General features: G+C 35.0%; 1 protein-coding gene across 1 annotated transcript; it reads right to left on the bottom strand.

Annotated features, from left to right (window-relative positions):
* Positions 1–1534: 1534 nt before the first annotated feature.
* LOC149775261 (uncharacterized) lies at positions 1535–23793 on the bottom strand. The gene is made up of 9 exons (XM_089943865.1): positions 23521–23793; positions 14665–14712; positions 11483–11550; positions 10786–10847; positions 9172–9457; positions 7821–8096; positions 4249–4292; positions 3088–3178; positions 1535–2163 (listed from the first exon to the last, which is right to left on the bottom strand). Exons 1-9 carry the CDS (start codon positions 23634–23636, stop codon positions 1826–1828), a joined length of 1329 nt encoding a protein of 442 aa, XP_089799991.1. The 5' UTR covers positions 23637–23793; the 3' UTR covers positions 1535–1825.
* Between the last annotated feature and the right edge of the window lie 1428 nt (positions 23794–25221).

Below are 25221 nucleotides of genomic sequence, written 5' to 3'. Positions count from 1 at the left end.
ACTGCTTTGAATATACATTGTGTATATATATATATATATATATATATATATATATATATATATATATATATATATATATATATATATATATATATATATATTAAAATAGATTAAAGGGAATTTTAATCTCTTTTATCTTGTTTAATTTTCATTTCTTTGTATGAATATTAAAACAAATCATATATAACTAAATCTAAGAAGTCAAATATTTGTTTTAAAACACAGAAGGAATAGACACAAAAATGAAATAGGCAATTGATTACGTATACATGTTTTTATGTTCAGTTCTAACGTGAATTTGTACAAGGAATAAAACGAAATAATTAACTTATGTTCAGGCTTCAACTTTTTGTATTTGTAACGAAATGATTTTACATCTACATTTATAGCATATTTTCTTTGTCTTTAAGTGTCTCTTTTGAGTTTTGCATCGGTTTTGTCAAATTTTGCATCAATATATAATCTCTTTAAACAACCTAAAGTGAGAATTATTTTATTAATCTTTGAATAGTATATACTGAAAATCAATGCTATAAATATTAATGCTTGTCAAAATTGTATAGCTGTTAGAATAATAACTGATTATACAATTCACTTCTTGGTATCTAAGTTTATTTTCAACAATATGTGGTAAACTTAATTCAGTATAAATATATGTTAACATTTATATAAAAGAATGATAATAATTCACATAACTTTATATTTGAAAACTTATGTTTCGACGCATTCGCAGGTATGCAGTTAGTATATACATACTTGCAACTTGTGGGACTTACAAAGCAATGTCTACGTAGAAAGTTCAGAGAACATATCTTTGCTGTTCCATATACATGAATGTGTATAGAATGCTTAACAAACACGGTAACTCAGTAAACATCTACCCTATAACGATTCTGCGCTCATTTTGCGTCTCGTGGCCTGTCTTTGCGTGACTTTGCCATCTCCTAGTTTACTTTTGCACGTCGCTGCATTTTGTTTCTTCTAAAACTCAAGAACAATCAACACATAAATGATATACATATATCCTATATTTCTTCAGATGAAATATGTATCAGTCAGTGACAAGAAATTTCCAGTTAAGTAAAATTTTGAAAACGTCTCTGCGTGTGTTAACACGCTGCTCTTTTCCCAAAGTCACCGTATGTGCATACAAAAATATATTATCCGATTGATTTCTGCATCATTATAAAATGTGATAAGATATGTTATAAACAATGAGAGAAGATTCTAATTTTGTTGACAAAAGATATTTGTAAATATTTGCCATTGTTCATTAAAACTATGAGTGCAAAAAAAAAAAACCATTCAAAACAAAAGCTAAGCAACATATAGAAAATACAAATTCGACTCTATTTTTGAAAAAATCGGAATTAACATTGTGCATTTTCCGCCATTATAAGTTTAACCCATCTCCGTTCCATTTTCGTCCTGTTTTTGCGTGTTTACGTGGTGTGTATTATGATTGTCGGCCAAGCTAATATGCATATTAGCTTCCAGCAACAAATTTGGTGACAGTAAAGAAAATCAAACAATGTAGATGAAAAGCATTTTATTCTTGATGTTTTTGCTGAATGATGATTATTGAGAAATCACTAGAAAATTTCAATACATTTACAATATTCATGCTAATAGGAACTAGACATATACTGTAAAATTGATAAAGGGATTAAAAATAGTAACCATTAAACAGTTGTTGAAGTTTACAACACACAGAGGCTATACACTCTTACTGTTCTGTAAAATGGTCACTCTGGAGGACTTGTATAAAAGCAGACTTGCATTTAGATCTCTCGCCTCATTAATACGGTCGCAAGCGTCTGAGAATTCAAACTCTTTTCATTATTTTGTTGAGAATCCTGCATTGTTTGGCTCTCATGTGGGTCCCAATAGGGGCTAAAGGTGGCGGTTCTTGGAAACCTTCTTTCACGATCATCTGTTTGTACCTTTCAAAGTTCTCCCTGCAGTCAGAACATCCTCCAGTTGTCGTCTGCTTCCTGGTTGGTATCATAAAGTCCATCAAAAAGTTGGACCAAGTAATTCCATTATCCTCAGTAGATGGTGTAACATCACCCAGAGTTTCCATAGCATAACCCTGAGTTGTTGCAACATCGCTCTCAGTAATTTTGGATAACGTGCTTTTGGTGAATGGAGATGGTGGAGGAGCTGCCAGAAAGAAAAAGAAATAATAATAATAATAATATCATCATCATCGTCGTCGTCGTCGTCAATAACAACAACATGACAAAGTCAGGACTTATATACTGCTGGCAAATATTGGTCATACCGTTTGAAGAAATCAAAAGGGCTCTGAAAAGAGAGCATTTATTAAAAAGTACAACTGATACTTTGGTGTCTTTCATGCCTTCGAGAAAATCACTCCAAATAAATCACGGGCAAAGCTCACTTCACGTCTGAGATGTTTTGCAGATGACCGAAAGTACAGCTGAAAGATAACCTAGAACATAACCTATTTTTATAGATGCTTTAGGTAAGATATGTCCTAACTTTAATATATGGATTTTAATATATGGGATCTCTTATGAACACAATGTAGCACATCGGAGACAATAAAGTCTTTGACGGATCCTATAGCTCTGCACAAGTGCCGCAGGGTGAGAGGGATAAGAGGAGAAGGATGCTATGGAAACGACCTCGCTCCATTTTCCGTATTTTCCACTAACGTTTCAAGACTCTCTACTTATACAAGGAAATACTCATATCGTAATGTTTGGGTTCAGACTGTTATTGTTAATGTGCTTTAAGATGTCTTAAGATGAGCATTTCTGCTGGACTGCGACTTCCTGAGAGAAGGCCAGTTTTGTATTCACTGATTTAAAGGCGCGGTAACCTGAATGCAATTTATCCAGCAACTCTGTCTAATGTATAAGTATTGATAGAGAACTAGTATTGGCATAACAGCAAATTTGTATCCTATATAAGGGTCTTGACCACAAAATGCACTGAATTTATTTCATTATACACTGTGTGTTATCAAGTGAATCAAATTTATATAAATTGCATTCGGAAATATAGAGATAATTACACAAACAAAATGTTATTCTGCTTCCGTAAAGTTTGAATGCTCACCTGTGGAATTATTTCTGGACTTCAGTTCCGATATAACTGCTTCCTGCTCTAGAACTTTACTTTTATAGTTTGAAAACTCTTGGCTAAGAATCTGAAATAAGGAACAACATTCCATGTTTATAGTTTACCATAGTATCACGTAGGTTATGTCTAGCATTGGCTTGTTAACCATCTTTTGTCGCTTGCTTTCTATTTGAACATTGTTATCTTAGTTGTTGTTGATCCTGACATGCATAGGGGAAATTTTAGTTGAGTCACTGTAAATACAATTTTCTTCATAATGATAATTCATTTAAATATCAATGACAAGTTAACCTGCTAAACGTCCTACGTGAAGATCTGACAGCGACCACTTAAGGGTCATGTTATGATGATCTTTGAATTAACCAGTGGAAATGCAGCTTTCAAAAATCTGAAAGTGAATCACATCGTTCGGCACACCTTAATGCTCTTCAGCCACACTGCTCAGCTTCCCAAACGCAAAGATATAATACTTCATCTGATTGGCTGATAAAATTAGCCATTACTGTGATAACATAGGTCACTAGAAGATGACCCCTAAGCAGTCGCTGTCAAAACTTTACTTATGACAGGGGATATCTGTTTTAATTGGATTGGTTAATATTTAACCTGGCTTGTATTAGGCTAAATGTTACTTTTTTACCACCACTTCCTTTGACTAGTACAGAGGTGAGCACATGTTACCGTTAAACCTATTTGTTCTTTGGTCAGAAATACACCTGCAGTATTTACAACAGATCTCGTCTGAAGTAAGAAGTAAGGCACATGGCTAGAATAATAACACTAACGTTAAAGGAGACATCATAGTAATGTGGAAAGCTCAGTACCTTGCAAAAGCAAAGAATTAACTTGTAAATTCCAGGTAACAATATAATTGTGTACTTAGTCCATACCCACATTACCTTTATCATTTCGCTTACTTCTTCAGTACATATCTAATTAAGTACTTGTAATAAGTTAATACAGTTGCTATTTATCAGATGCAGTGCTACAATCTAAAATAATGAACAGAAATAGAGAAGGTAGGGTGATGAAAACGAATGAAAATAAGCTAAAACAAGCATCGGACATTACTTATGGCAGTAAACATCCATCATTGACTAGACGCATCCAAAAGTCACTCTGTGTAATTCTGCTTACCCGAAATTCATCCAAGAAACGCTTGAATACATCTGTGTCAACTCCTGGGAATGGTAGTATGGAAAACAAAACAAAAATACGTTGTTAAACAAAACGAAATTCTTCCTCCTGACAAATATTATTATTCGGATTCCTCTTTCTCTCTCCATGTAAAATTAAATGGCTTTTCGAGTGTGTTCTATATAATGACGAGAACATAAAGATAATCGGAAATCAAATAAATACCAAAGGTATTACACATTGACCTTATAAGCAGGGGTGAGGATTTAGTTTCTTGGATATCTAGATTTGTGTCTAAAACACACACACACACACACACATACACACATTGTTATGTATATTTGATTTAATTATATCTGATTTAATGTATATTTATTTCACTTTAATTGTTTGTCAGCTTGAAATTTTTTATTTTTCATTTCATGATATTGTAATGTAATTTTATTCACTAGAGATGATATTTTTTTTAGAAAATATTTGACATTGACTGTCAGTTTTATAAACACCAGGTGTTGATCTAAATACTGACCTTGTTTCAAAATTTGTAGCAGCCTTTGTTAACAAGTTCTTTTTTATTTTAAAATGATTGGTTGTTTCCAAGGTCATGATGCAACCTTGTCTTTAAGATATAAACAATTTTGTTTAATTTTTTATTTCTTAAAGTAAAAATGATTGGTTTTCGTCAGGGTCACACTGGGTAAAGGTGAGCTGTAACATTTGCTTCATTAACTTCTAGAAGATGATCGCGTAACCCTTGTTTATTTTTTGAAAAGCCTAAATAACCCATGTTTTGGAAAATTAATATCAGTAGAAGCTGGGCCGTTAAAGTGTTCGTTTTATTTTGTGCTGTTTGGGGTTATTTCAAATTACTTGGTTTGGACTTATTTCAAATTACTTGGATTCAAAAGGATTAATTCTGTTATTTTTCTGGAAAATACGTGTGCTCATGTAATATTGTGGAACAAGGACATTTTTTTTTTTATTTATAAAAACGTATTCAGCTTTCAGAAACCGGAGTGATACATTTTATTTCTACAATTAACTGTAGACTCCAACACTACAGAGCACATGGTGCTTGTATCGTCGCTTAAAATTGACCTGTCATACATGTACTATATAATAATTACAAGGGAGGACACTTTTCTCCTTTCTCGCGCGACCCATTTAAGAATAAACGCTGTTATTTCAAGCCACATTTCGCGTAGCGTAATACGTTTGGTACCGATGTTTAGCTCTGGCATTCGACTGTGTATCCCTATCAAAAGTTTGACTTAATATCATATCTTTAAAGAATGCCTGATCGCGCCCGCTTAATATGCAAGAACAACGCGCTGAATGGAATACTGTGCTCTCATTGGTTAAAAGAAAATGACGTCCTGTATTTATTTATAACTTATTTTCAGTTGGCCAATGAGAAGGCAGTAGTCCATTCAGGGCGTTGTTTTTGCATATTAAGCGAGCGCAGTACCGTGGGAAAATGATTTGCATTCCTTAAAGGTATGATAATAAGCCAAACTTCGGATGTGCATAATAACTGACTGTCAACAGAATATGCTCCTGACGAGCTGCCACCTCAACAGATAAAACAAATTCTTCATTTCGACATGTGCATTCATACTAAACGCAACTGCTTCAATCCGGCTACGCTTGAAATGAGACTAGCGGAGGTGCTGATAAGCAAAATCTATGCTGACAGAACATTTTTTTACTTCCAAAAACGAACCACAGCAGTAACATTCGCAATAAAATCAATGCGAAACTCTCCAACCACTACAGTTTAACTGAACATTTAGTAAAAAATTAGAGAGATCCTACAGATCGAGTCCAGCTTGTGGTGGAACGCAACAGAACGTACAGGTAATAAACTGTAATGGCTTCTTGTAAATGAGAACTCGTGGGGAATCTGGTCTATTGAACAAATTAATTCTCCAAATGCAAATTGCCCAATATTTAAGCCAAACGTCAGTTTACGACCCTTACGCATATTACGTAATTCTTTGCGACCGTTTATGACCCTTGTACATATATCTGCGGCAGTTTTCACATATCTAGATACTCCTTGACCCATTACGTGCAATTTGATGATGATGATGATGATGATGATGTTGATGATGGTTATGATTATTATTATTATTACCCGCGAAATTATTTTCGTTATATATTTCCTTTGCTACCTTTTCCAATCATAACTTTAAGCAGAATACAAAAAGTTATTACATATTGAAATTTATATTCTTAAATAGCTATAATTTGCGCACGTGCACGGTAAATTATATTTGCAACGTTCTTTGTCTCAGACATAGAAATATACTGAATTGTGGCGTGCCTGACGTGATCCACAAAATTTCGGAATGTAATAATTGTCGGGCTGTACAGTAAATTTGATCTGCAAAATAGTTCATGGATCACCACGCTCATTTCCTGCATTACTACCTCATTTCCTCCATTATTACACTCATATGCCAGACAGAGATAGAAGTATTATTTCAAACTATCATCCGATGCAAAGTTTATAACACCTTTTACCGCCTTACCTATGGAGAACATTAGAAGTAAAGCTTAATCGAAGTTCGAAGCCTATTTAAGGCAAAGACTCTCCACTTCAATAGCTATATATCATTTAACTGATTGTTTATACTTATACAATCATTATGATTAAACTCAATACATATACTTTATATTGGTTGTAACCATAAGTGGTGTTTCGTATGATGATAAATAAACAGTTTGCGTAAACCTGATTAAACCACAACTAGTTACTAAAACTTGTAAGGTAATAAGATCGTTTGTCCATTGCAAGGACTGACAATAAACTGAAATTACTGTAGTTGATTAAGCTTGAAAACTAATGTCACTCCACCGGAAGTTGGAAGTTGCCTTAACTTGATGGTAACAATTAGAGAGCAAGATAAATACGAATACTTACCAAACTTCGACGCCTAAACATCACTTGGGATTGTGCATCGAAATAAACAAACCGGTGTACACAATATATCATCTCCCCCAAATCTCTCCTCTCTCTCTCTCTCTGATTTTGCATGCTTGCTTACTGTAAAATGTAGTCCTACAAGTTAATTGATCATACATAATATATGATACGTTGATACAAATGTGCTTCGAGATATATCTCATTTAGTTTTTATGTGTTTGTACGTCTTTGTCATAACAATGCCACCAAATATATCCGTAGAGCAACGTTTCCGGATAAACATAGTCCGGATTATCGAGGCTGATATAAAAGTTAATTCTACCTGAACTGCACATGGAAAGTCTTGACATTCTGTTTATTTCTTGTGAGTTTTCTAGATATGTGTCCTAATAAACTTTGAGTACATTCTATACAAATCATGTTCAGAAGTCAAATTCACTGCACACAAACAAATGACACAAACTCTACCAATTACTTCATACACACTCCTTTTATGGGAATGGGAATACTGCTATAGAGAAATATATGTAGATACATCAAACGCAAACAAGGAGGTGACTATTGAAATCAAAATGAGATTTACAACTTTAGTATCTTTCTGTCTCTGCCTCTCTCTACCATAGGTGTGTGTGGTTTTCCTTACCCATTATTCCTGGCACCCCTGGTGGCCCTTGGGGTCCATCGCTTCCTTTTGGGCCTGCCTTTCCCTCTGGACCCATGGGTCCACTATCACCTTTTGGACCAACTTCACCCTTTTCTCCCTGGAATCCCTTTTGCCCTATACTTCCCGGAGGACCAGGTTCACCAATGTCACCCGTTTCACCTTTTTGTCCGGGCATGCCGTCCCGTCCAGGCTCCCCTCGAGACCCATTCGGCCCTGGTGGACCCTCAGGCCCAGGTGGGCAATGGAGTGTTGAACCTACGAGGAAATAAAAGGAACTTGATATGTATCAATACGATCAATTATAAGCTTTTTCTTATGGGATATACAAATATCCCATGCTCCTGGTTCTCCTCTGAAAGGAAATAAAAACATCAAGGTTTGTCTGGGTTTTTTTATATAAAAAAAGGTTTAGAGTCTCTGCGCATGAGACAAGCTATAAAGATTTTTTCAAATACCACCTCAGGTGAAGCAAAGATGATTCTTAAACTTATTCTCCTGATTTTCCGGAATAATTTTCGAGAATTCTGCGGTTATGTCCTTTATATAATCCAAAGACAAGGTGAAAACTTCGACGCAGGCAGCCCAAACGTTTTCCCGTTCTGGAAATAGTCCTTACCTTACTTTGACGATACAAATTTGACAGGCACTTTAATCAACCCAAGTGTATTAATGGAATACATCAAAATGGGCATTTCTTGGTAATTGACAAAGGATTAAAGTATCCATGGTGATCATCAGCCTGTATCGAATATAGAGAAATATATAGAAATGCAGCAAATATATTCTGCTGTGTACCGATGTAAATGATAAAACATACAGTTTCTAATGGTACTGTCTTGCAATTAACGTTCTCTCATAGTCATTCAACCCAATATGTACTACAAAATTAGCAATATCCATATGGGATAAGAGTCATTATCCAATACCTTGATTTTATATGATGTGCACTGAACTATATAGAGTGTGTGTGATCTGGATTCTTAACGTAGTTTAAACAATTTTTCAGTCATATCGCTACGATGCCTGCAGTGTGGCAGTTTATAGTGATATCTAGCACTGGGGCATCATGCCGCAGGCATATAGCATGATGTACCACCCAATCACATTATCCTTACACCAGGCCGACCAGTCCTAACACTAACCTCTTAATGCTGAGCGCCAAGCGAGACAGCTGTCAGTACCATTTATCTAAATCTTTGTTATGACTCAGACGGAAATCGAACCAACGACCTCCCGCATCCGAGGCGGACGCTCTAACCACTAGGCCACCGGAGCGGTCCTGAACTATAAAGCAATTTTGAAAAGGTAGAACGATATTAATGTTCCCTACCATTGCTTAATAAACCAATATTGTTAGTCGCACAGCTTGATCTCTTCCCCTCGCTTTCATCATTGGCGTCTATCTTTCCCATTGGTGCCGGTAACCCAGGAGGTCCCGGTGGTCCTCTTGGTCCCTGAGGACCAGTCGGACCTCTCTCGCCCTGTGGTCCTATCTGACAAGCACAAACTCCGTTACGATAACTGTTAGATCTGACATCAGTGCCATTTCTGTTATTTTCATTACGTTCTTCGTCGCTTTCATTCTTTTTCATTAGCTTTTCCTGAAAGTACTTAATCTGAAATGAAGAAATGGTGACACAAATGTAGACAAAAGTTATATATATATATATATATATATATGTGTATGTGTGTGTGTGTGTGTGTGTGTGTGTGTGTGTGTGTGTGTGTATGCGTGTGTGTGTGTGGTTTGTGTGTGTGTGTGTGTGCAACCGACTTCATCAATATAGATTGATATTAATACTTGGTAATAACATCTGTATACAAGTTTGAGTAATAAATTATTTTAGCACTCATTTTGTTATATATATATATATATATATATATATATGTAAAGAAAGAGAGAGAGAGAGAGTCCATTTATTATATTCAAAGTCAATACCAATGTGTAATTATGTAGTAACTCGATACATGTACAGCCTATACAGGAAAAGAAATGTATTTCATAATATTAGTGACAGAAAAGTAACAATGACTTGATTTCAGCCAGGCTGAAATATGCAATATATGATTTACAAAGTATTATTATCTCAATGGGCATGCATGTACACTATCACTGGAGATGGAATTATTGTACAATAAAGGCAATATAAACTTAATACAACAACATTTTCACCATATTCAATGCTCAACTATATGGTAACAAATACAAATAGGGCAGAGATATATACACATCAAAATACATGTACATTTATGTTACACGATGATAGGAAAATAAATTACGACAGATTAACACAAAAGCGTCTTTAAATTAATTTCATTGAAGAAGCATATGCACGCAGACTATGTATCATTGGCAGTGTTAGTTTTTCTCTATTAAAAATACGAAGGAAAAAAAAAGACTTATATGAGAATGTGTGAAAATGAAACGGGTTCCTAAAACCATAAACGAGAAATATACAAGACGAAGAATGTGTGTGTGTATGTATGTGTGTGTGTGTTTGTGTGTGTGTGTGTGTGTGTGTGTGTGTGTGATTTGGATTTTTAACGTAGCTTTAACAATTTTTCAGTCATATCGCTACGATGTCTGCAGTGTGGCAGTTTATAGTGATGTCTAGCGCTGGGGCATCATGCCGCAGACATGTAGCATGATGTCCCACCCAGTCACATTATCCTGACACCAGGCTGACCAGTCCTAACACTAACCTCTTAATGCTGAACGCCAAGCTAGGCAGCTGTTAGTACCATTTTTGTATTTCTTTGGTATGCCTAGGCCGGGGATCGAGCCCACGACCGCCCGCATCCGAGCAAGACGAAGAAAGCAATTGCGTTGTTTGACAACGATAATGCAAAAGTGTTGGTTGATTTTGTTTCTACGTTATGTTTTGTGGGTTTGTTTTAAGAACCAAAACCTCACAACTTAACTAGGTAAATTATTATGGGTTACCTTGTAATAGATTAGCTCATAACGCTTTTCGAGTTGTTGAAACTTTCGGCAATCAAAGCATCCTGAAAAGTATAATAAAATTATATAGAATCACAAGACACTTAACATACGTTATCACAGCTATAAAAGTCCATCATCAAGATCATCGTAGTCGTCTTCTACTTCTTTCCTTTTTCAAGAGATGGCAATTCCTTAGATACAAATATTAATGTGTACCTCTATAACGGACATCGAATACATACATTCATACATACATACATACATACATACATACATGTATGCATGCATGCATGTATGTATGTATGTATGTATGTATGCATGTATGTCTGTATGTATGTATGTATGTATGTATGTATGTATGTATGTATGTATTCGATGTCCGTTATAGAAATTCATATATATATGAAATTTGGCCATCTAGCAATTGAGAAAGAGAGAGAAGAAACCTGTATACATTTTACGTAAAAGTGTTTTGTCAATTGTAAATAGGCAGATGCAATTCCTTTACTCTCTCTCTCTCTCTCTCTCTCTCTCTCTCTCTCTCTTCTGTAGCATATTTGCATACTAAAGGCCCAAATCATATCAAATGTGTTCGTAAACAAGCTAATTGATCATACATATACATGATACCACTCTGCCAACCATGTGTTTCTTGGTATACCTCATTTTTGTATGTGTCTATATGTCTTTGTCTTACCAATGTCACAATTGCGTCCCTCGTAACCAGGGCAACACGATTCCGTGTATTCTGGACACGTTGTTTCTCTGAAAAAGTGCAATATATATATATATATATATATATATATATATATATATATATATATATATATATATATATATATATATATATATATATACGTTGTAATGTTTAAGATAATATTCTCACACATCCTCTCAAAATAAATACGCAAAATCAATATTAATTATTGATTATAGCCACACAAGAAAACATATCAGCATAATATTGTATATACAGGACACTGGCGATCAGTAAAAATGAATCTGCACAGATCTACCATAGTAAACATCGATAATATTGGCCTGAAACGTTCACAGTGTGCATAGTTTGTATGTGTATATTACACTTTAAATAGTTATTGGTCGGTTTGTTCTCCACGCAGAAGACTCAGTTATAATCGTGTACTCTCTGAAACGTGAGGATCTGATACGATACATATTAAACTCACGCACGTTGTCGAGGTCAATTATTGTATCAGAATGATTCCTTTAAGCTAAATTATTCACGTGGTTTAGTTCATTTGTATATGTCTATGACGATACAAATAATCTGAAACCAACCTGAACCAATGACAGCATGTCAAAATATCGCGTGGGGCTTCTCTGATAAGGAAATGGCATGCCCTGAGTCTATGATCGAAAACGAAGACAGATTTGCATGCTTTAATGAGAGTGGCACAAAACTATATGCAGCAATATTAATCTTTCATTAAACTGCAGTCCGATTGGTACATTGCAACTACAAAGTAAAACGGCTTAAGAAAACAAAATGAAACCACAAATAAACAATAATTTTGGCTGTACATTCAATGCCCGATTCAAAACTTAATAAATTCGAAGCAGCACGTCACAAAACGAAATTGCATTTAACCTCATCGCAGAAGTCTATACATCATTTGCTCATTGTTTACGCCTCTTTTGTAACGTTTTGGCATCTTAAACAATATGAACTGTTTAAAGTTTAAAGATTATGCTATTTTGTTTAACTCTTAATCTGAATGGGTAATAGTGTCAGAGAGAACGGATTAAAAGTATAAACCTCTAAGTACTGTGCAAACGGAGTGACACAACCTCTAACGCAACAGCCGAAGGGTCCATTAAAAGTGTATGTATTCTTTCAGATCGACATCCAAAGACTGCGGATATGCTAGGTACACAGACGAAATACTTCTTCATCACCAAGGTCCACAACTATCACTCGTGCCATTGCTAGTTTCATCATTCAAGATTTGCGTTCGTACAGTGTTGTATCAAACAAAGGATTTTTAAACATGGCATCGGTGATTGATCTACGATATGTTGTGCCATCTAGACAGGTCTTCTCGGAGAAAATTATCCCAGATATGTATTTACATGTCAAGGAAGACGTAAAAGCATGCTTGCACTTAGTATCGAAACTTGCATTAACAACTGACAGTTGGTCGTACAGGGCAACGGAATCATATGTTACAGTAACTGCATGTTTTATTTCTCTTCATTGGAAACTTCAGAGTTATATGCTACAAACACGGGCTACCTGAGAGTCACACAGGTGCAAATATTGATGCAGTTCTGTTGTCAGCTGTTGATGAATGGGGAATTCCATCCAATCCTCCACTGGTAACTGACAATGCTTCAAGTATGGCTTCGCAGCATCAGACGCAGGATGCAACATTCATATTGGTTGCTATGCACACACTTTAAATTTAGCTGCCCAGAAAGGCCTGAAAATCAATCATGTTAGCAGATGTAAGCGTACACACGGTCCACTTTGTACAAACTTTGTTACACAAAGTCCCCTCTTCTTGCAAGAGGTATGTGGGTTGGCGGATTGTACCTTCTTTCAAGGTGTCCGCTTACTCTGGTTCTCGTTATCGCCCTCGATGTTATTTGCCCGATTCGAGTAAATATACATATAAGTGGTGAAAATTATAGACGAAAACAAGAGGTTTACATCAGTGATCAAATTATATTATTAGCTTAATTTTGATAGTTACAAAAATACTGTTTCTAGTCATCCAAATTAGGTTCTTCTTTGATTTTATTTCTGCTGCCTGTTAAATAATTAGTTTTTGAGGTTCAAACTAAGAAATGTTCGGAATCACTGATATTATTAAGTTATTATATTATTCATTTTTTCTAATCAGAGTAGGATATTAATCAATGTGATAATTTATGATTATGTGTAGTTTGTCTTGTGTTTATCTATTGTCATGATTGTACTGCAAGAAATGAATCTATAGATCAGTTTGATTTGAAGACTTTCTAATCAGGCAAAATAATTCCATAAAGCTTTTCCAGTAGTTGTGCTCATTTGATTGTAGAAGTTTTCACATGGTGATGTGATTATCACAGTTACTGGGTGTTTTGGTAGAATTAAAAGCAAGATGATTTCATTTTCTTATTCTTATTTTATTAAATGAAGGAAATTGCTCATTTCAGTAAAAAATATGAATAATCAATAGTCAAGTCATAAATGCTATCATTGACCAATACGTATTGATACGTATCGCAATACAGACATGTCATATTGCAATATATTGCAATACATTTGTTCCATGCAACACTCACCTCTTACACACACACACACACACACACATACATACATACATATATATATATATATATATATATATATATATATATATATATATATATATATATATATATATATATATATATATATATATATATATATATATATATATATATATATATATATATATATATATATAAGAGGAAAACCTGTGACCATTTGTTTCAATAGGATTGTACTTTAATATACAAGTATGGCCCAAACCTTGCACAGTAATTTTTTTTACAAGATTACAACGTTCATAGTTAGACAATCTTGGGAAGTAATTAATTTGATTTGTTTACATTGTTCATGGATTCAGTTGGGGTTTTTATTAACAAGAATAATTCTTTGTCATTAGGCAATGTAATGTACGTTTGTATAAACTAATATGTTGTTGTAACATTATCACACTGTTCGATAAATACAAAACAATTTATAATAATCAATTAGTGTACTTTTATATAGCTAGTATTAGGTACATGAGCTGTGCGGGCAGTTGAAATATCATTAACCAAACACAGAATACCAAACCTTGGTGTTTGCAGCTGGTGGCTATATACGTTTAACTGCATGCATCAACTTACCCTGTATACTTATTAATGAAGGTTGTCTTGCACTTGTAGCAGATGTTCCTGAAAGTATAAATGTTTGAAAATTAAATTCATGACAGAAACGTGATTCTTCGTTTTCTCTCCCCTTATCAATATCTCCAATTCAGCCTACAAATCGATCGCGCTTAATGTAGACAAAGCAAAATAAATATCGTGTTAATCTGCATACATACCTACCATGATCCCTTTTCACTATCAAACCATACCATGATCCCCTTTCACTATCAAACCATAAAATGATCCCTTTTCACAATCAAACCATACCATGATCGTTTTTCACTATCAAACCATACCATGATCCCTTTTCACAATCAAACCATACCATGATCCCTTTTCACAATCAAACCATACCATGATCCCTTTTCACAATCAAACCACCATGATCCCTTTTCACTATGAAACCATACCATGTTCCCTTTTCACTATCAAACCATACCATGATCCCTTTTCACTATCAAACCACAATGATCCCTTTTCACTATCAAACCATACCATGATCCCTTTTCACTATCAAACCACCATGATCCCTTTTCACTATAAAACCACCATGATCCCTTTTCACTATCAAACCACCATGATCCCTTTTCGCTATCAAACCACCATGATCCCTTTTCACTATCAAACCATCATGATCCGTTTTCACTATAAAACCACCATGATCCCTTTTCACAATCAAACCATACCATGATCCCTTTCACTATCAAACCATACATGATCCCTTTTCACTATCAAGCCATACCATGATCCCTTTTCACTATCAAACCACCATGATCCCTTTTCACTATAAAACCACCATGATCCCTTTTCACTATCAAACCATACCATGATCCCTTGTCACTATCAAACCACACCATGATCCCTTTTCACTATCAAACCATACTTGATCCCTTTTCACTATCAAACCATACCATGATCCCTTTCCACTATCAAACCACCATGATCCCTTTTCACTATCAAACCACCATGATCCCTTTTCACTATCAAACCACCATGATCCCTTTTCACTATCAAACCACCATGATCCCTTTTCACTATCAAACCACAATGATCCATTTTCACTATCAAACCATACCATGATCCCTTTTCACTATCAAACCATACCATGATCCCTTTACACTATCAATGAATACAATGAGCCCTTTTCACAATCAAACCACCATGATCCCTTTTCACTATCAAACCACCATCATCCCTTTTCACTATCAAACCATATCATGTTCCCTTTTCAATATCAAACCATACCATGATCCCTTTTCACTATCAAACCATACCATGATACCTTTTCACTATCAAACCACCATGATCCCTTTTCACTATCAAACCATACCATGTTCCCTTTTCACTATTAAACCATACCATGATCCCTTTTCACTGTCAAACCACAATGATCCCTTTTCACTATCAAACCATACAATGATCCCTTTTCACTATCAAACCATACCATGATCCCTTTTCACTATCAAACCACCATGATCCCTTTTCACTATCAAACCACCATGATCCCTTTTCACTATCAAACCACCATGATCCCTTTTCACTATCAAACCACCATGATCCCCTTTCACTATCAAACCACCATGATCCCTTTTCACTATCAAACCACAATGATCCATTTTCACTATCAAACCATACCATGATCCCTTTTCACTATCAAATCATACCATGATCCCTTTACACTATCAATGAATACAATGATCCCTTTTCACAATCAAACCACCATGATCCCTTTTCACTATCAAACCACCATCATCCCTTTTCACTATCAAACCATATCATGTTCCCTTTTCAATATCAAACCATACCATGATCCCTTTTCACTATCAAACCATACCATGATACCTTTTCACTATCAAACCACCATGATCCCTTTTCACTATCAAACCATACCATGTTCCCTTTTCACTATTAAACCATACCATGATCCCTTTTCACTGTCAAACCACAATGATCCCTTTTCACTATCAAACCATACCATGATCCCTTTCACTATCAAACCACCATGATCCCTTTTCACTATCAAACCACCATGATCCCTTTTCACTATCAAACCACCATGATCCCTTTTCACTATAAACCCACCATGATACCTTTTCACTATCAAACCATACCATGATCCCTTTTCACTATCAAACCATACCATGATCCCTTTTCACTATCAAACCACCATGATCCCTTTTCACTATCAAACCACCATGATCCCTCTTCACTATAAAACCACCACGATCCCTTTTCACTATCAAACCATATCATGATCCCTTTTCAATATCAAACCATAACATGATCCCTTTTCACTACCAAACCATACCATGATCCCTTTTCACTATCAAACCACCATGATCCCTTTTCACTATCAAACCATAACATGATCCCTTTTCACTATCAAACCACCATGATCGCTTTTCACTATCAAACCATAACTTGATCCCTTTTCAATATCAACCCACCATGATCCCTTTTCACTCTCAAACCACCATGATCCCTTTTCGCTATCAAACCACCATGATCCCTTTTCACTATCAAACCACCATGATACCTTTTCACTATCAAACCATACCATGTTCCCTTTTCACTATCAAACCATACCATGATCCCGTTTCACTATCAAACCACCATGATCCCTTTTCACTATCAAACCATACCATGTTCCCTTTTCACTATCAAACCACCATGATTCCTTTTCACTATCAAACCACCATACTCCCTTTTCACTATCAAGCCATACCATGATAACTTTTGACTATCAAACCATACCATGATCCCTTTTCACTATCAAGCCACCATGATCCCTTTTCACCATCAAACCACCATGATCCCTTTTCACTGTCAATCCACCATGATCCCTTTTCACTATCAAACCACCATTATCCCTTTTCACTATCAAACTACCATGATCCCTTTTCACTATCAAACCATACCATGTTCCCTTTTCACTATCAAACCATACCATGATCCCTTTTCACTATCAAACCATAACATGATCCCTTTTCACTATCAAACCACCATGATCCCTTTTCACTATCAAACCACCATAATCCCTTTTCACTATCAAACCACCATGATCCCTTTTCACTATCAAACCACCATGATCCCTTTTCACTATCAAACCACCATGATCCCTTTTCACTATCAAACCACCATGATCCCTTTTCACTATCAAACCACAATGATCCCTTTTCACTATCAAACCGTACCATGTTCCCTTGTCACTATCAAACCATACCATTGTCCCTTTTCTTCACTATCAAACCGCCATGATCCCTTTTTACTATCAAACCACCATGATCCATTTTCACTCTCAAACCATACCATGAACCCTTTTCACTATCAAAGCATACCATGATCCCTTTTCACTATCAAACCATACCATGATCCCTTTTCACTAGCAAACCATATTATGATCCCTTTTCACTATCAAACCATACCATGATCCCTTTTCACTATTAAACCACCATGTTTCATTGTGTGAAAGAGAGTTGCTATTCAACGACTACATAAATTTTGGACGAAAGGTCTTTTTGATGAGATGCAAGTTAACTTCATGTTGAGGTATTAATAGTCAAATCATCCGATCGATCTTGTTTTGATGAAGCAATCGAAGCTGATTCTTACGAAACTTTCTTAAATTGCCAGCTTTATCTGAATAATATTTTGAGAGAGAGAGAGAGAGAACGAATTTTTAGTCCTTTGAATGTATTTGTATCGACGTCAATTTTCAAGCATACATTGTAAAAGTGAATAACATAGTACTTGATACATGTTGCAGTAGCTCTTTGCAGCTTGTGTTAAGTCGGGCACACGATACTTTTACTTCATCTTTATGTATAATGGTATCACAAATACGGTACCATATGTCCGTTTGTCAGAATGTTTTTGTTTGTTGGTTCCTTAACAAAACACGCCGTCATAACCGATGCGATAAAATAGTATTTTTTCCGTTGTGCTCCAGACAATTTCAAAATATAGGTAAAGGAAAGAAAAGGAAACGAACACTGACTCTCTGGTCCAAAAAGTGATCTTCCATTTTTTCTCAAATGTGTAGAGAATTATTAGATTTTAAATATATTGCATTTATAATCGACATAAATATAAACAACTCCATTTCTCACTGTACGATAATCAAATGACGTGTTCCAGTTTAGATAACATGCTATTTTAAGAGGCTAAAATAACTTGCAGATTTATCGTAACAGTGGGTGCTCATTATTTTAATTGCGTGGTTAGGACCGGAATGTAAGATGGATTGCCCAGTTTGACTTAGGTTAGTAAATATAAAACTAAGATCCATTTTCACAGGACTGAGTGGCATGTGTCATTATCCTATTCTAACTAAATACTAATTTTGATATTAAATGAAGTACAAGAGCTGATTTTTCTCATTTCCTGTCATCTTCAACTTGAGGAAGATATTTCCTGGTTATAATGTTAATAATGCAACTGGTCTAATAAAAAAGCATAGGATGCATACAAAAGATGAATGTCGAAGATTATAAAGGAATACGTCATTTCGTTGATATCTAAGTATAAAATTGTTACATTGCAAATGTGCTTAAATCACATCGTTTAATACGATAAATTTTGTGTATTTATGATTAACACATTATTAGGCACAGACGTAACCATGTCACTGAGTCTACAATTAAGAATAGGACATATTGAGAGGGGGAGGGGCTCGAGGGGGAGGGGGGAGGGGGAGTTTTTATACAATATAACTGGCTTACGGTGTAAACAAATGAGTATCTAGAACAGTACTTGAATGATCAATTTTGTGAAGGATAAAACTGTGGTGTTCAGCATTATCATTCGGTGACTCACTTAAAAAACAGTCTATAAAATATTCAAAGTGAAGACTTTAAAAAGCGCGACGATTAAACTCAGTTAATTGTATCATGATGTTTTGTTGTGAAGTGGCGAACTTAAAAAATATAAATATATACTGTTGAAGAACAGTATTTATTTATATTTTTCAGTTCGCCACTTCACCATAAAACATCATGCTACAATTAACTGAGTTTAATCGTCGCGCTTTTTTAAAAACACAGAGAGAGAGAGAGAGAGAGAGAGAGAGACGCGGCCGATTTCAAGTATTTTGTGAAGATTGTATATAGACAATTAATGATGCTAATGAATTAATCAGTGACCTTCCTAAATATCAATAATTGATCGGATAGTGTTATAACTACATGTGCAAAGTAGCTGCGATCTGTAATTTCATTTGTCCTGAATCCAGACTTATCCAGCAGCGAAAAATAGAACTACTCTCGGTCTTACAATAACGTCGTTGTTTTCCTAAAATAAAAATCCATTGGAAGGGTCCGTAATAATTATACACGGAAGCTAGGCTCAGAACCTGGGAAGGTAGGAAGCAGCGCCTGTGGCATCATTAATCAAGAGTGACTCATCAACACAGATCCATTGGCTGTGTAATTCGGACATAAGTGAACTGGGGAGGTTGATGAAAGATAAACATTAACATGTGGTTTTCTGCAAGCACTTAAAGACCGCAAGAAACCCTCCGATTTAAAGGTCTCTTTGATGTAAATTTGACTAATGCATGAGTTTATAATTACGCTTCTGTGGCCAGAAAGTCATTGACAGTGAACTAAATGAATGTTTACTCAGAATTGAACATTACGAATCACAATGAAATCCAAACATAAGCTTAAACAATATGCAAGAATATTGTACAGGACTCAAAGTAGTTAAAGCTAAAACTTTATGAAATTATCAGCAATAGATTCCGAAACATTCGATCTCAAAATTGCGAGTAATTACTCACTCTCTGTTTGTACGTTACAAACTAATTCACAAACGGTTTGCTGTCAAAACCTGTTCCAATGTTGAAATAATAGAAACACAAATACCAGGTACAACATAGACTTGTAAGATCTCAATTTATGCGGATGAGAGTACGGGTTTATGTCGTACAGACAGATCCATTAAACAAATATCTATTCTGGGTAAAAGAATATGCAGAATCATCAATAGCGAAAATTAACCTTAGTAAACCATATGGAATTTTTTGGGGTGGGGATGGCGAAATCGGAGTGGTCACTCTTTTTGAATATCGTGGATTTGCAATCAAAAATAGGTTTTGTTTTCTTTTCGGCAATAATTTAACACAAGATGTTCACTGGAATAAACATTTTCTAAAATTTCTAAACACCGTATGTTTTCGTAAAAGTGGGAAAGAGTGTCTTGTTTCTAAATCCAATATCGTATTCCTTCCATTGTTCAGTGACATATGGTATATTGCGTCTGTAATGGAATTCAAAACATCATGGTACTTTGATAAATAGAAATATCGTCACATTTATATGTAATTCCAAATACGCACACCCTGTATGTGCCACAATGTTATGAAAAGTGTATGACTGTTTTTAAACAATTAACAGAAAACAAGCCAAGTTTTAGTTTTAATGCAGTACGTACTTAAACTATTTAGCAATTATAAATGAAATAAACTGAAAAATGTTTGCTTCAGAATTATACGTATCTTACAGGAAAACGAAAATGTGTTTTCAAAAGGAAGTTCACAGTCCAAGCTATGCTCATTTTGTGGTGGAATTTAAGCTACATGCCCTTTCTTTTCTTAACGCATCTTAGTGTATCCATTACATCATTTTCCGATCAAGTGTATCAAACAGCTGTCAAGAAATTCCTCTAATACCTTTTACACTTTCTTTAAATTTTGCGTTTTTCTTAAAGAATCTTCGTTCCCGAAACCCGAGTTCGAGAACCTTTACCTCTGACTATCCCATGAATATAGATATGCAATTTGGTCTGAGCGATTAAACTCGTATATTTATAATTGTCCAGTTATAAACTGTTACTAATAAATAAATAAATATTATTTCCTCCACAGTCTAAGGTGCAGAATAATATCATCTTTCTACAAATAAATGATTGAATTTCTTGACCAATGGTTTTTATCTGGTTTATTCGGTACGTTATCAAATTTTGAATTAGATCTGAGTACATAACACGTAACCATTTTGCTTCTAAATCATCGATCTTTATTGCCTATTGTCACGTATTTCCTTTTAACACGAGCGTATTTTACTTTCATGCTCCATATCCTGGCTTGTCAAGCCACACCATTGTCTGAAGTAATTAGACAGTATATATCCAGTACATATCCACAGTTTTCCTGTCGACTATCCCACACTTGTGCAATATCCTGGCTTGTCCAGCCACACCATTATCTGACGTAATTAGACAGTATATATCCAGTACATATCCACAGTTTTCCTGTCGAATATCCCACACTTGTGCCATCATACAAAAGTGAGTAAATGAACGTACGAATGTGTGCTACATGTAAATACGTGGTGTGCGTATATATACATATATACATACATAGATACATACATAGATACATACACATATATTATATGACACATGTATCCACTGGTATCTTTTATTATGTATGATTATGTATATACACGAATAAAATCCTATGTAAAAACCTCAAAACAAAAATCAATGTAGGGAGGTTCCGGTGGGTGAGATGGAGCATGAAGTGCACTTGGGAAATGAATATAGACTGTTTTACTTCCAGTATGACCTTCATAGAAGACTCGTTGATAAATAAGAGGTCCCAACCCTCGTTCTTAGAAGGTTCATTGACGAACAAAGTCCCTCTGTACTTTTGGTGAAGATTTATTGGTGTGGTGTTTTAAGACACAGAAGTAAGTTAGTGTCAGAGAACTGGAGTCAAGCACAAAAGGCAGGTCACTGTGATATAGTTGACATAGTCTACTCTACCACTACATACACAAAAATAGTTCAACAGCACCTAAAATAGACTCAACTGATCATACTAATGCTGTTGCTGATTTTGGAGTTTAACACCAACTTTCAGCACATGATACTTGTCATCCAGTATAACTGGTGGAGGAAGAACCTGGGAAACTCCCGATAAGTACCACCGACCTTCGAAAGATACTGGCGAACTTTCTCACATGACCCTATTAGCTAACTGCGAGACTCGAACCCACGCAGACTGAGGTGAGTTGGCAGTGATCGGTAAAGGCGAATGTATTAGACCACTCGGCCACGCGAGACACCCAATACTACTATTACTACTACTACTACTACTACTACTACTAATAATAATAATAATAGTAATAAAGTACTTTTATAAAAGTTCCGTTGCATTTCAAATAACAGATAGCTAAGGATACCTGTTTTCAAAGGTAATGAATATAAATAATGCAAACCAGATTCTGAGTATTCTTTTTAATTTTGAACACTGCACATGAACGAGGTCCGCTTGAGAAATTTGAATCACATTAAAATAAAAAATAAAAATTATGTGTGTCTTTGGAAACACGTTATGGCTTAATTCATAACATAAGTTAAAAACGTTCGATATCTAAAATTAAACGCCATCCCAAAGGACAAGAAAGTGCTGGCTAAATTAGAACTTTCAGTTTGCCAGTGATACGGTAGGCATAGCGTTTCAACGGTGTCCTTAGGAGATGAGATCGATATGAAGATAGAGGCTGGTAACCCATTCATCAAGTGAGAAAACTCTCACCAAAAGTAATTCTGTAATCATCGGTTCACCAGGACCCATTTTAAGGAATGAGATGTGCCACCTATAGGTATCTACATTTGAAGGTCGAAAATTTCGGAGCCCCTATTTGCTGAATAACGCTTAAGAATTAGACATTTTAATTAGATCACATAATCAAACTTATATTTGCTATATAACATGCGTATGTATGTATGTATGTATGCATGTATGTATGTATGTATGTATGTATGTATGTATGTATGTATGTATGTATGTATGTATGATGAAAAATAATACAAAATAACCTTTACCTTGCCAGAATTGACTGCGGCAATCTGCTGTCCATCTGACCGACTCTGCTGTGAGCGATCTTTAACACTAAATACAGAACAACATAGAAAGTCAGTCTTGCTTGAATCAACTTCATTCTTTAAATACTTGCAAGTTTTGTACCAAATAGTTCGGCTTCTCTCCTTACTCTGCTATATGTATTCTTTCCACCTCGTTTCTGTTGAACTTTACGTTCGAACGAACTAACTTTAGTTAACTAAAGAGGAGGACGTATATATGTAGATTCTTAAACCTGTCAGAAACCGAGCTTTTTTATGATAAGAGAATAAGAAAACGACCACGGATATATGTTTTATTCACTTTGCTGCGACATTGGCTACTTGTTTCCCGCCAGCCCCTCCCCATACCAAAATTCCCTAATGGTAACTTGCAGTTCACACATCAATCAAATTTAGGGTTTTCACGGTCATTGCACTTTCTCAGTTTGCCACATATTCTAGTTCAAAAATAATTTTCACTGAAATGTCCCACAAGACAAAAATAGAATAAAACATGGATTAAAGAATAAATTCATGTAAGAGAGACGCGCTTATTGATCAACATAAATAAATTAAGCACAAATCTTTTTGAGCTAATTGGTGAACAACTAAAAATAAATCATATTTTGACAAACTTAAAAATGAATGTGAAAATTATACTTGAGTTTCATAGCCGGAGATGCCAGTTTTCAGATGCACTGCAAAAGTAGACGGCGCATACGAGAACGACTGAAAGTTCTTTCTTCAAGCTATAGTTCATCTAAATACCGTTTTAAACCGATCTAATCAATACTTTCAGTGTAAAACCCAACTATTCAAAAAGGTTATCTTACATCCAAAATCAAGAGAGAATATCCAGCTTCGTATGTTTATTTCTTTAATTTTTTTTTAAAATTTTTTTGTGTGTGTGCTTGTTTGTGTATTTATTGACATTTTGTTAAATCCACAAAACTAAACCAATCAACGGCTTTGCTATATTAATAAAGATCCCATTTTGAGCGTTGCGTCGTTTGCATTCGTCTTTGGGGACGTACATTAATTATGTCAACAATATTTAGGCAATGTTTTACCCCCCTCCCCCCTTGTCAACAACTGTCAAACTTTCAGTGACCCCCCTAATAAAATTTTACCCACCCACCCACCCCCACAAACTAACAATATTTTATACGGCTGGCTTTTATGATAAAAATAGAATTATGGAAATTAAAAGGTCTACAAATAAATTTTAATACATTTTTTTTACTTGTTTAACAGATTTCAAATTGACTATAACACTTTGAATTCATAAAAAAATCGAGAGTTTATATTCTAGCTTCTATCATCTTCCCATGGGGAAGCCAAATGGTGTTTTTCTGTCTATAAGTTTACTGAGATCTTCTTAACATTTTTCCTCTATCTTTATCTTGACAATCTGTTTTCTTTCAAGTCTTAGAAGTGATCAGTTTCAACAATATAATCCTTCTAAGAAATTAAAAATGAAATTTTGATACCAAGATTCATGTAGACGGTTGGTGCAAGAATAAACGATTTACCTAAATTAGTAACATCCAAGCAATCAGGCGATATTTACTTATATATTCAACAGTAAAAAAAGGGAGCATTTATTGCTCTGGATTGTTTAAAGAATGGTTTAAATATTAACTGAAAATTGGAACAAATAGCATACTATCGCTCATTTGTGTT

Source organism: Sinohyriopsis cumingii, chromosome 19 (genome assembly GCF_028554795.1).
Source record: "Sinohyriopsis cumingii isolate HCF-2022 chromosome 19, ASM2855479v2, whole genome shotgun sequence".
NCBI lineage: Eukaryota > Metazoa > Mollusca > Bivalvia > Unionida > Unionidae > Sinohyriopsis > Sinohyriopsis cumingii.
The sequence above is the reverse complement of the archived record's forward strand: the minus strand, read 5'-3'. Positions and strand labels throughout refer to the sequence as shown.

Bases quoted from the DNA above. Each gene is read 5' to 3' on its own strand.
- LOC149775261 (XM_089943865.1), bottom strand. From the start codon at position 23,636: ATGAAGTTGATTCAAGCAAGACTGACTTTCTATGTTGTTCTGTATTTA. The intron at 10,848-11,482 runs GTAAGACAAAGA...TATACTTTTCAG, and splicing joins GGGACGCAATTGTGACATTG to GATGCTTTGATTGCCGAAAG. The intron at 9,458-10,785 runs GTAACCCATAAT...TCTTCATTTCAG, and splicing joins ATGAGCTAATCTATTACAAG to ATTAAGTACTTTCAGGAAAA.